Below are 13,573 nucleotides of genomic sequence, written 5' to 3'. Positions count from 1 at the left end.
GCCCATCCATCCACCCCGACCAACCACCCCCATTTCATTTTTTGCATTAAGTAACCATCTGTCTTCTGTAACCATACCAAAGTAACATTTCATACTAATTTGAGTGTCCCAGATTTATGTTTACTATGTTACGTCTAGTCTATGAGACCTGGCTGGTCAAACAAAACAATATTATTTTTGGAAAGGGTAAACTCCTTATCTTTCATAGAGCAGCCCCTATCTTTTACTGTTTTGTACAGACTCTGTGTTTAATTACTAGGTGTTTGGTGGAGTGTTCTGTTACAATGGAAATAAGCTTGGGTAATGTTGTGCACCGAGGTCTCTAGACATCAGACCTTTCCCACTGGGCATAGAAGTCATTTCAACCTCTTGTTTTGATTTCAGTTGACACCTGGTTGAGTTGTCAACCAATCTGAATTCAATGTGAAATCAACAAAACATTTCATCATGTCACTGGATTAAGGTAAAAATGTGGTTTAAAAATCCAAAATTCCCTTACATAACTTTTAGCAAATCCAACCAGTTTTTCACATTGATTCAAATTATTCACATTAAGTTATTTTGTTGAAATGACGTGGAAACAATGTTGATTCAACTAGTTTTTGCCAAGTGGCTTGTTCCTTCTCTTAATTCCCACTTTTGTCTTCTACCCTATTCCTACTCCTCCTCACCTCTCTCTCCCTCTCTACAAAAGCTGCCTGCTTTTCACTCTCATATAGACCCCATTCCAATATCACATTCTCCAAGTCTCCCCTGAGGCACTATAGGCTGATGCAATTCAATTAAAAATAATATTTAATGGAATTTATTTTGACGATTGAGCAAACCTGATGCTGAAGTCCAAGAGCTTGACCCCATTATTTTTGTCCACCAGTCAGTGAACAGTTTGTCATCATACTGTAATTCTATATTTAGATTTTTTTTACATGATCTTATAGTATCATATTTAACTAAGCATGCACATACACATTAAATAGAATATAGCCTACATTAGGCTTGTCATCTTGAGGAGGCACTCTTATTAAAATGATTTTGGTGCTGAAAGTCAGTGGCCCTCTGGTAATAAAAGTATCCATAATTACAACGGCTCATAACTGAAATTCGTAGTTATAATAGGATAAGTGTACAGAATCCAGATAATTATACCGTTGGCTAATTTCAAAGCTTAAAGTTACAATTCTTCTTTATGTTTCACATGTTCAAGACTCTTCACTTTTTTTGCATGATTGACTACTCGCCATAAAATGCAAAGATAACCTTTATGAGAAAATGGGCACCTTTCCAGAGCAATGACGTTTGGCGAGAGCTCTCTTGAGCTTCTTGCTATTCGAAGTCTCTTGAAAGACTGGAAATAAAGACGATTGAACACTGGAAGGGGAGGACCTGGACACGGGACTGGAGTCAGGGCGAAGAACCGACTTGAACACTCACGCCCTAGTTCACTCAAAGCGCCTTTTACCTCAAACTCACGGAGGATACCCGAGCAACCAATTTTCTGGGGAAAATATTACGAGAATAAAATGTTTCAGAAAAACAGAAACAAAACTGGAAAAGTCTGAGTGAAAGTGAGGATATGTGAAGTTCCAATCTTTTTATAGCCTATTAGAAGCTCGAATGTAAGCCTGATTACCATTTCACTTGGAGCGACGGTCCAGGCAATGGACACTTTTTTGGAGGAAGCCCTTTCGATATCGTCATAATTCTTTATACTGGAATTGATCACAATTAACCCTTGCAATGAAGGGTCGGGTTTTATTTACTTGCATGCTGGTTTGCGTGTTCCTGTGGTCGTCTAGTGGTCAAAACTCCGCACCAGAAGCAGGTGAGTTTTGCAGGTGATTGTCGGTGTTCTGGTGGTGGATGTTATAGCCTAGTTCTACATGACTGACAGACTAGGGAGGAGAGGTGCAGTCAGAGTATCTCCAAATGGTGTTATTAGATTGGCACAATAATTTTATCATAGACTACTGTTCATAGGTTACTGTCAAAATAGTAGAAATTCTATGTTGATACCTGTTCCTGGATTTTAATTAGAAGTTTAACGCTATGTTAAATGTATTTATGCATATGATTTATGGTGATGTAAATTAAAACATCTAATTGATTATAACACCATAATAATTACTGAACGCTTGTTACAACCATGCATGTGTTAGCTAGAGCTCATAACCGTAGTGGTGAAAACTAAACTTGGTGGTGAGTCAATTCAATCTGTCAGTGGTCTGTTTTTATGACTCAGTGTAAGGGTATAATGTACAGAACATTACACTTCTCACACCCTCTTCCATTTATAGGCAAGACATGTTTTGACTAAGAGCCTAATTACTTTCTTTGCATCACACTCAAACATAGAATTGCTTTTAATACTAAGGACTGGCTGAGAAGCACAATTTATTCAGGTTTAATCTCCTGTGATTTTGATCCTACATATAGCCTACTGATGTTTTTTCATTTTTATTTATTTCACCTTTATTTAACTAGATAAGTCAGTTAAGAACAAATTCTTATTGACAATGACAGCCTACCCCGGCCAAACCCAGACAACGCTGGGCCAATTGTGCGCCGTCCTATGGGGCTCCCAATCACTGCCTGTTGTGATACAGCTTGGTGATATAACCACATCATGTTTTAAAATCAAGATGAACTGCGGATGAGGCCTTTTCTATCACATCTGGGCTGTCAATCTGAAGTACACACCTGTGTGTGTGTGAGCTTCCATGCATGTGTGAAACAGGTCTAAAGTGTTATGGTCAGTTACTCCCATGCTCATCAAGGTTATGGGGTTTCATAATTTACATTCAGTGTAACCATTAATATATTAGTCAAACTTGTTCATGGTGGACTGTAAATCTAATACTGCGATAAAGCTAATACTGTACAAAGCAAATATTTGGTTTACAATCAATAGGCATGACCAGAGAGACACATACATACTGTAAATACAGTTTACAGGTGCTTTAACCTGGAGGCCACTAAGGCAGCTGGAGGAGTACAAAGTCCAAACAAGAAGACAGATGTAGCGAATTCTTTAGGAAGCAAGAGAGTGAAAGAGAGAAAGGCAGTGTTTTCACACTCACTGCAATTCGTCCTTCAACACTACACACTTGTCAGTACAACCACCACAGATCGAGCGTCAAAATATAGCCTGAAGAAATTCACTTTTAAGGGCCCAAAGAAAATAGTGCATTTCAAAAGTACTCATAGCTGGACAACGAACTTAGCATGTTTCGCTCTTGCTTTCTCTCTCTTTCTCTCTCTTTCTTTCTTTCTCTCTCCCTCACTCTTTCTGCTCTGAGCACATATGCTACTACTGCACATTCTTCCTCTTCTCTCAAATGGAACTGCAAAAACACACCTCCCCCTTATCCTCTCTCTCTCTCTCTCTCTCTCTCTCTCTCTCTCTCTCTCTCTCTCTCTCTCTCTCTCTCTCTCTCTGTCTCTCTCTCTCTCTCTCTCTCTCTCTCCACCTCCAACCCCTCCTTATACCACCAATAGCTCCTACTGTTCACTCCCTCTCCCCTCTCTCCCCCTTAACCCCCCCCCTCCCTTAAATGAGAAGCCATGTTTCGTGCTACTGTTACGAAATATGGAAAATTGGCAAATCTGGAATATTTGGCCTAGTCTTCCTAAATGTTGTGACAGCATCTTTCATCCGTCCTTCATCCGCCCATTCCTACTCTGATCTATCTCACTTCATCCCTATTTTTTGTTTGTTTTGATCCGGTCTAATTTCTGTAATTACTTGGTTCTCACTCCTCCACTCATTTCTCTGTGTGGGTGTGCGTTCACTTGCATGCATGCACACTCACACTGAACAGGGAGGGGACCACTGGAAAAAGTTAAGGGAGGGAGAAGGAATCAGAGGGAGAGAGAAAATAAAGAGAAAGTTGGAAGTGGTAGTGGGTTTTTCCACAGATGCTCCACACCGTCTCAGTTTGCTCTAGGATTGTACTGTACATATCCCCGTAAATATGTGTGGCTATGAGTTTGCCACTTCTCTATGGGAAGTTTGTAGGTTAACTAACTATACCACTATGTTTCCCACATACACTAATTGTTGTGTATCTCACACACTTATTATAAGCGCTATGCTTATAGAAATTCACCCACCATGAAGTGGGGGAAGAGACAGACTGAGAAGGTGTAAATATTGCTACATTTAATCTCTAGGAGCATATTCTCATTCATTTTCACATATTATTAGCATGATAATCTGTAGCCGTAGCCTATACATACAGTGGGGCAAAAAAGTATTTAGTCAGTCACCAATTGTGCAAATTATCCCACTTAAAAAGATGAGAGAGGCCTGTAGTTTTCATCATAGGTACACTTCAACAATGACAGACAAAATTCGAAAATCACATTGTAGGATTTTTAATGAATTTATTTGCAAATTATGGTGGAAAACTTTTGTTATTGACCAAATACTTATTTTCCACCATAATTTGCAAATAAATAAATAAAAAATCCTACAATGTGATTTTCTGGATTTTTTTTCTCATTTTGTCTGTCATAGTTGAAGTGTACCTATGATGAAAATTACAGGCCTCTCTCATCTTGAGTGGGAGAACCTGCACAATTGGTGGCTGACTAAATACTTTTTTGCCCCACTGTATGTATCTATATTCTCGTATAGCTGTAAAAATCTACTGAATGTGTGTCCACCACCTGTAACCTTTCCTCTCCTCTTAGTGTTGAACTGCTGTGAGGGTGACGTCCTCTTCCTATTGGACTCCTCGGGCAGCGTCTCATCCTATGACTACTCCCGCATGCTGGGCTTTTTGTCCGAGCTCCTCCTTCCATTCTCATTGGGTGAGGACCAGGTGAGGGTGAGCCTTCTGCAGGTGGGCACCCAACCCCGCCTTGAGTTTGGTTTTGACAGCCACAATAGCCAAACTGGCCTACAGGGGGCGCTGGGGAACACCAAGCCTCTGAGGGGCGACACCAACACAGAGGAGGCCCTCAGGATGGCCAAGGACTGGGTGCTGAAGCCCGGGGGTGGTGCGGGGGCCAGGGAAGAACTCCCCAGAGTTCTAGTGTGGCTGACGGATGGGGTGAAGCCGGGTGATGTGATTGGACCAATGGAGAAGCTGAGAGAGGAGGGCGTGGCCGTTCTGGTGATCTCCACGGGCCACGGGAACTACCAGGTGCTGCGGCAGGTGGTCACCCCTCCTGTGGAGTCACACCTGTACTTTGTGGACATCGACGATATGAGTATCATCACTGAGGACCTGAGGGATGCCATTATTGGTGAGTGCGTGTGGGGTTCTGTGTGTGTGTGTGTCTATTTTGATTCCACAATTGATTGCAACTAACATGGACCTGACACCTTCTTTTGAGCTCTACTATAAACTGTGCTGCTGTACAAATCCATGTCTCTGTACTACTCCTTTATCACATAGAGACAGTGGGACATAGAGGGAAGAAGAGACCGTGTGTTTTAGACTGTAATGAGAGAGGGGGGACTATTAATAAAGACATTATTCAACCCAGCCCCCTCTACCGTGCCCCCCTACGGTGCCAGACAGATATATATATATAGACAAGACGGTATTTTTCTGGTCAGATAGGGTAACAGTCATATCGACACACAGGCACTTCCAGTAAACATATGTAGCTCTAAGACATGATGCATAGTGATGGGCGGACGCAGAGTGTAAATACAGTTTGTTTACGACACAGAAGGAGAATCCAGGGTCCCTTTAGCGAATGCCTGAGGTTCCTTTCCGCTGATACTGAAACCTGAATACTGGTTTGCTATTTGTTACAGTGGTATCCTCCAGAACTGGTTTGTCTATTTCGAGGGTTTTTATGGCACAAGTTGTGAATGCACTGGAGAACCCACAGTTTGTCTGTCTGTCTGAGCTCCTCTCTTACTGGCGTGTCCTCCACAACTCATCCCTTTCCTCCCTCTTTTTTTTGCCATCTTGTTCTGGTTATCCAAGTATGAATGTTTGCCAGTGAGAGAAGGGAATCTGCACACTGTGTTCATATGGTATGGTACCGCCATCGTTTCAATATAAATTTCCATTAATTCCATTCCAGCCATTACAATGAGCACGTCCTCCGATTTAAAGTGAAACGAGTCTCCACTGGAGGTGTATATTGCACCAGTGGTTCAGTCCTTCGGTCTCAGTCTGTTTCTTCTCTAACAGAGATTCTCCGGGCTGAACGGCTCCAGGTGCGAGACGTGTCCACAGACAGCGCCATGCTGCAGTGGCGACCGGTTCTGGCCGGTTTGACCGGTTACTATGAGATCCGGTTTGGACCGGCTCCCAGTCTAGGAGTGAGCGAAAGAGAAGCAAGGGGGCCTGGTACCAGCCCCAGTACCAGTGGTAGTCATTACCAACGACTGACCCGGCCAGGGGACTCCAGCATGGCAAGGCTGATGGACCTGAAACCAGACACCACATACATGGCCACACTGACTCCCAAGTCCAACCTACAGGTGCTCAACCCCCTCTCTGTCACCTTCACCACTAAGCCAGGTAAGAGGAGGTGGCACGTTTACATTGGACATTTACATTGTTACAATTAACAATGCTGACTTGGAGTGTGATGTCTTTAGGGTTGTGTCCAGCATGGGCCTCACACTGTATCTTGAAAATTCTTGAAGATGGAATACGCAGTAGGGGAAACAGCACCACTGTCCAATGCACGGCCGTTGTTATTGTTTTTGTTTTGTTGACAAGGTAGAGCTGGGGAAGATTGTGCCTCGTTGTAAAATTAGTACATGTGCTGCTGTTCTATTGCACTTGCAATGATGTCAGACGGGGAAAAAACTGTGTTGGTTGTTTGTAGTATCTTCTTTGTTGTAGTATCAGAAACGGATGTGGCTGTTCCCCCGTTAAGGATTCCAGCTTTCACTTCCACTTTAGAATAAAATCACCTGGTAAATCATCATATTATATATATTTTATTATTACATACAGTTGAAGTCGGAAGTTTACATACACTTAGGTTGGAGTCATTAAAACTCGTTTTTCAAACACTCCACAAAATTCTTGTCAACAAACTATAGTTTTGGCAAGTCAGTTAGGACATCTACTTTGTGCGTGACACAATTAATTTTTCCAACAATTGTTTATAGACAGATTATTTCACTTATAATTCACTGTATCACAAGTTTACACACACTAAACAAGTTTACACACACTAAGTTGACTGCCTTTAAACAGCTTGGAAAATTCCAGAAAATTATGTCATGGCTTTAGAAGCTTCTGATAGACTAATTGAGTCAATTGGAGGTATACCTGTGGATGTATTTCAAGGCCTACCTTCAAACTCGGTGCCTCTTTGCTTGACATGAGAAAATCAAATGGAATCAGCCAAGACCTCAGAAAAATAATTGTAGACCTCCACAAGTCTGGTTCATCCTGGGAGCAATTTCCAAACGCCTGAAGGTACCACGTTCATCTGTTCAAACAATGATATGCTAATATAAACACTATGGGACCATGCAGCCGTCATACCGCTCAGGAAGCAAACACATTCTGTCTCCTAGAGATGAATGTACTTTGGTGCGAAAAGTGCAAATCAATTCCAGAACAACAGCAAAGGACCTTGTGAAGATGCTGGAGGAAACGGGTACAAAAGTATCTATATCCACAGTAAAACAAGTCCTATATCGACATAACCTGAAAGGCTGCTCAGCAAGCAAATTGAGTGTATATAAACTTCTGACCCACTGGGAATGTGATGAAAGAAAGAAATGCTGAAATAAATCACTACTATTATTCTGACATTTCACATTATTAAAATAAAGTGGTGATCCTAACTGACCTAAGACAGGGAATCTTTACTAGGATTAAAAGTCAGGAATTTAGAAACTGAGTTTAAATGTATTTGGCTAAGGTGTATGTAAACTTCCTCCTCAGAGGTGTTGAGCCCGACTGTGGTGACGGTGTCTGACTCAGGGGCCAACAGTGTGAGGGTGAGCTGGGGTCCTCTGCAGCCAGAGTCTGTCCAGAGCTTCCAGGTGGAGTACATGGCCCTGCCGGGGGGGAAGCTCCACATGACTACTGTGGGCCAAGGGCAGAACTCCACCCTGCTGACTAACCTCCAGCCAGACACCCAGTACCTGGTCACCGTGAGCGCACGGCACTCCTCCGGCCGGGAGAGGGCCATGTCTGTCAAAGTGTGCACTGAGGAGGGTAAGGAGCATTGAGCATTGAGGATATAGTCTTAGGTATGAATGGTATTAGCCTTTAAGCTTAAACTGAAGTATTAAAAGGGGGAAATGCAAAATTGACTATTATACTTCACATAGAACTGTATAAATGCAGCACATAGGCCTCATTCCCTCCCTCCCTCCCTTCTCAGTGAGGCCGGCTCTAGCAGACCTGCAGCTGACCACGGTGGGCAGTGACTCTGTGCAGGTGGACTGGAAAGCCAGCGTGGACGGCCTCAGGGGCTACTGGCTCACCTGGGAGGGACAGGGCATCCACGGCTCTACCGCCGCCCCGCGCTCCTCCCTCTACTTGCCTTCCAACTCACTGTCCACGCGCCTCACACATCTGCCCCCCGCCACCCGAGTGTGTGTGTCACCCGTCTACCGGACGGCACGCGGGGAGGGCCTCTGCTGCATGGCCCAGTTTCATTCAGGTGAGAGGACAGCATGCTGCCATTTTGAATAAGGAAGTGAACCCTTTCAGCACTGCTGGTTGGGGTCAGTTAATTTCAGTTGTTGAGTTGGTCAATTGGAGCGGGCATGGAATTTTTGGGGGCATTTCTAATTGGATCCTAGAATTTGCACTTTTAAATGCACCCAAGCCAAGCTCTGTTTGGATAAGGATGAGTTTTGAATAGCATTTTGAATCTGAAGAGGAGCAGTAGCCTATTTTTTTGCCTACATTTCAACAATGATCCGCTTATAGTGTGTCACCAAAACTTCTGATAATTTTTGGGAAAAAACTGTCTGACCCCAAAGTAACCACACCAAAAATGTGTGGTTGTGGTTGTGCCAACTGGGGTTTCCATAACAACTAGCTAACACTCTTGGCTTGCTACTGGGAATGTCTGGTATGAGATTTTCATGTGTGTCTGTTTCCTTCTTCCTTTCAGATGCATCGGTTTGGGGCCACAGATCATAACATTGCTGAGCTCAACAGGCACTATGCCAAGGATGGAGGGATGAAGGAGAACAAGAGATAGAAGAACAATGCATCTGAACTTGCATTCCTCCTTCAGTTCCTTCTCTCCTTTCTGGACAAGACACAAGGCCTTTGGCTTACAAAGCACTGTCTAATAGATACTGATACGATAGATAGATTGATAGATAGGCTTGCTGTACTATAAAGATCTTGCTCTATTAGTAAGCACCCTAACTGAGTTGGGTTGCTATCTCCAGCGATATAGACATCTTGATTTTCACATGTACTTTACATTGCCTAAAACCTGTAATCACACTGTAAACATGTTTGTTTTAGATATAAGATGTAGAGAGTGGCCAAGCATATCAGTGTAGATCAAGGTCATTCTGCTTGATGGTATTTTGCATAATGTAGTTTTAATCAACAAGACCCACTGGGCACAGACATGGTGATTTACTAACTTGAATTCAACAGAAAATGTCACCAAGTCGTTGGACTTAGGTTCAAATTTGGGTGGGAAAAAACATGAAATTCCCTTAAATTGATCACTTTTAGCAAATCCAATCAGTTTTCCACGTTGATTCAACATCATCTCATACATTTTTGATGTTGTTGAAATGATGTGGAAACAACGTTGATTCAACCAGTTTTTACCCAGTGGGGAGGAATGTATTTTAACCATTTTTTCTAGCTTCTACAATACACAAGGAGCAACCATGTTTGCAAAATAATCTGAATATTTCCCAAGGCACCCACTCGTAATATTTTAGTAACACTTTTTACATGTGTGTGCCAACTCACTTTAATTGAAGGGCAAATGGACACAGAATCCTTAATAACAGAGGAACCCATCTAAACCAATGAAAAATCTGATTCTCTACATGGCTGCACTGATAAAACCACAGACAAGATGTTCTACCAGTGAGATGTTGCAGATGATTTTTCGATAAAGGATCAATCCATTATTTTCCAGGATTGTTTTGACACATCACTACCAAGACTTATACATGCAGGACTTACATTGGATGATGTTGTATATTCAGTGATACAGGTTGGCCATTTACCAACGGTGCATAGATCTGCAGAGGAAATAGAAGAATTCTTCTACCAAATTCCTTGGACCGTATTCATACTGTAGGTGTAATGTTTCGACATCATTTCAACTTCAAAAAAGCTAAGCGATGTCGTTCAATCAACGTGGAAAACTGATTGGATTTGCAAAAAGTCATCAACGTAAGGAAATTCTGTCTCTTTTTCACCCAACTTTTAACTTCAATCCAATTGACATTTTATGCTGATTTCACATTGACTTCATGTTATTTGACAACTCAACCAAATGTAAATCAAAAATAGACGTTGAACTGACGTCTGTGCAGTGCGGTGGGTCTGTTATCAGCTGGTTTCTGCTGCCTCCCTGTGGAAGTTGTACTGATGCGTTTTAGATCCTTTTTTAGATGGTTTCAGTGTTGGTTTGTTCATATTCATTACATTGAGAGTTGTTCATCACTATATTAAATGAACTAGTTTTACAACATAGCGGATTTTCTTTGAGAATGATCATGCATATCCAAAGTGATTACAGGTGTAATACAATGAATTTGTTTGGTCATTTTTATTTTCACTCCTAACTGCATCACATTTTTTTGCATTAACATGAACTGCATTAACTTCCAGAACTGTCTCTTAGTGCCTAGTATTGATGGATGCTGTTGGGTTGTTGCAGTCACCTCTCACAGTGGTACATCAGTTAAAGCACAGGGACTGAATGACTGACCATTTATTGAGGATCAGGATGCTATTTAGAGGAATTAATTGAGGAAGGGTTGATATCAAAAGGGATTGTAGAAATGATGATGAATATGAAACATTCATATCTGATTTGTGAGGAAAAGCTGGAAATAGAGGTTTGTCAAAGGGTGAGTCTTATTTCATGGCCTTCCCCTGTAAGACATTCTATGCATCTCTAACTCCCATTCTAATTTTCTCATCTCCTCACTCTTCTTTGCCATTTTTATCTCTGGCCTTAGTTATCTTTGTTTTCGTTATTATTTTGGTTAGGTCAGGGTGTGACATGGGGGATTAATGTGTTTTGTCCGTTCTAGGTAGTTGTGTATGTCTATGGTTGCCTAGATTGGCTCTCAATTAGAGGCAGCTGTCTGTCGTTGTCTCTGATTGGGAACCATATTTAGGCAGCCATGTTCTTTGGGTATTTTGTGGGTGATTGTCTTCTGTCATTGCACCAGATAAAGACTGTTTCGGTTTTCACAGTTGTTGTTTTTGTATTTTGTAGTGTTCTCGGTTATCATCTATATTAAACATGTTGAACACTAACCACGCTGCATTTTGGTCCTCCTCTCCTTCAACGGAAGAAAGCCGTTACAATCATGCTCATTTTCTTTTAATTGTCGCCTTCTCATCCTCGTCATTCAATTGTTTTTTTTCTCCTCCTCAGCTCTTTTTTTTGCATCTTTTGCATTTTGTATCTCTTTCTCCCTCTTTATTCTCCTGCTTATTTTTCCCTTTCCCCTCTGTCCTTTCATTCTCTTCCATTTTCTAAAACTCTCTTTATCGTTCATTCTCTGTTGCTCCCAATGCTTTTTCTCCTCCTTTTCTGATATCTCCAGTTCTTTCTTTTGCCTTTTCTCCTCTGCCTCCTGTTCTGCTTTCGCCATCCTGCTGCAATTTCTTGAGGATCTGCTATTTGTTCTTTTAACTCCTGTTCTATAAGTTGTCTTTGTTGTTTAACAGTCTATCCTCCTGTGGGTTGGCAGTTCCTCACTTCTCCTCATCACGATCACTCTCAGAGGAGGTCTCCTCTTTTTCGCACATTCTTTTAGGTACTCCTTTCCCTTCCTTCTCTCCTCACTCTCACTTAGCTGAACAGAGACGGCAACTAGGCTATTACATTCCACTCCTGTCATTTGCTAAAGAGGTCCAGAGCAGGAGCAGCCATTGGTGAAAACAGCAGGAGGGCCTGGTGTGTGTGGTACTGGAGGAGGGCAATGAGGGTGTCCATTGCAGGGGAGAGCTCCCCGGTCTGTCCAGGGGGAGGTGCAGATGCGTGTGGCAAGGGGGACAGTGGGGCATGCGGGGAGCTTGGTGCAGGCTCTGGCTGGGTGTTGGTGGTCTGGTCTGGCCCGAGTAGAAAATACCAGCTCTGCCGTGAGGAAGGATCGGCAGAGTTGGTGAGACGGGGCATGATGGAGGATGCTGACCACTGCTTCACCACGCCTCTCTGCGTGGAGACAGATAGATGGACGAAAAGACAGTTCAGAAAGAGGCAAGAGGCCAAAGCTGGTTAAAGAATACATTAGGGGTGATGGTCTGGCCTTACCTCCAATATGCCTCTTAGAGTCTTCAGCTCCTCCCAGATCACATCATCAGAGGCTGACTGGGACAAGAATTCAGCACTGGCAGGTTATCCACACCAGCCCATATCACTCCGGGAACCACCAATGCCAACTTTTTTTTTTCAATAGAGATGAATTACATACATCTTTATGTGCACTTACTAATATCATAGGCTAATTAATTTGGGGTTCAATACCTGAGGAAGTGGAAACTCAAAACACATTAACTTTGTAGATCTCTAACTAAATATGCCACTGCTAGTAGCCATGTATTCATCCAATAGTAAATTGAATATTGCAGTTGTAGGCTACTACCCATGAGACCTTTAGGCCTATACCCTGGCAATGGCCAGGGCGCATTTAACATGTTGCTCCATATCACAAAGCCATATCAAATATCTTGGTTGTAAAATAGTTGCTATTGAGCTGAATATTGAGAGTTAAGAAGTAAGGATACCTACAGAAAGCTGTGTTTTTCCCTTAATTGCATTTAGAAATGTTATACGATCAGAACGTATTTCTCTCAAGCGCATGGGGGAGATAGGACTGGCTCACTCATCACAGCAGCATGCCACACCGAGGGCAAAGGCACAGGGGCTGATACTTTCATTACAGGCATCATGAGGATAATGCACTTTCCTGTTTGACCAAATCATGGTTTTAGTCGTCCAAAAAACAGGACGTTTTGAATGAGGTGACAATGTAGAATATGCTCTTTCTACGTTTACAGGCACCCTTTCCGTTTTTTTCCGATCCATGATCTTGGCTGTCTAGGAGCAGGTCTCTTTGCTGCTGCCGTGTTAGACTTTGCATGTGAGTTTGTGTGACCCCAGCCCACCCAACGAAAAAACATTCCAGCCCATCTGGCATTTGCTAGAACTGCCAGATGGCCAATAGGCCCCTGCATATCAGTCCTCCTCCCTCTTCCTGAATACTGTTCACTCTCTCACACATGTCCTCCTGCCTCTTCTGCAGTGGCCATTCCACAGTCCCCTTCCATTTACAGATACTGGATATAACAGAATACATTGTTCTCCCTTTGGCTCTCCTCCTGAATCACGATCACACCATCCTACACCTCCGCCATGTATTTCTTCACAGCCTGGTCCCAGACTAGACGTAACACATGAA

At 42.6% G+C, this 13,573-nt stretch overlaps 1 protein-coding gene across 1 annotated transcript; it reads left to right on the top strand.

Moving 5' to 3' along the window:
• Window positions 1–1,163: 1,163 nt before the first annotated feature.
• Window positions 1,164–10,689, top strand: LOC109868924 (von Willebrand factor A domain-containing protein 1). The gene is made up of 6 exons (XM_020458690.2): window positions 1,164–1,822; window positions 4,693–5,250; window positions 6,156–6,488; window positions 7,878–8,153; window positions 8,323–8,604; window positions 9,064–10,689. Exons 1-6 carry the CDS (start codon window positions 1,738–1,740, stop codon window positions 9,090–9,092), a joined length of 1,563 nt encoding a protein of 520 aa, XP_020314279.1. The 5' UTR covers window positions 1,164–1,737; the 3' UTR covers window positions 9,093–10,689.
• The last annotated feature ends 2,884 nt before the right edge of the window (window positions 10,690–13,573 follow it).

The sequence above is a fragment of the Oncorhynchus kisutch genome, linkage group LG24, assembly GCF_002021735.2.
Source record: "Oncorhynchus kisutch isolate 150728-3 linkage group LG24, Okis_V2, whole genome shotgun sequence".
Taxonomy (NCBI): domain Eukaryota; kingdom Metazoa; phylum Chordata; class Actinopteri; order Salmoniformes; family Salmonidae; genus Oncorhynchus; species Oncorhynchus kisutch.
The sequence above is the reverse complement of the archived record's forward strand: the minus strand, read 5'-3'. Positions and strand labels throughout refer to the sequence as shown.

Excerpts from the sequence above, each read along its gene's own strand:
- LOC109868924 (XM_020458690.2), top strand. The coding sequence starts at position 1,738 with ATGAAGGGTCGGGTTTTATTTACTTGCATGCTGGTTTGCGTGTTCCTG. Across the intron at positions 5,251-6,155 it reads CCTGAGGGATGCCATTATTG|AGATTCTCCGGGCTGAACGG; the intron begins GTGAGTGCGTGT and ends CTTCTCTAACAG. Across the intron at positions 6,489-7,877 it reads CACCTTCACCACTAAGCCAG|AGGTGTTGAGCCCGACTGTG; the intron begins GTAAGAGGAGGT and ends CTTCCTCCTCAG.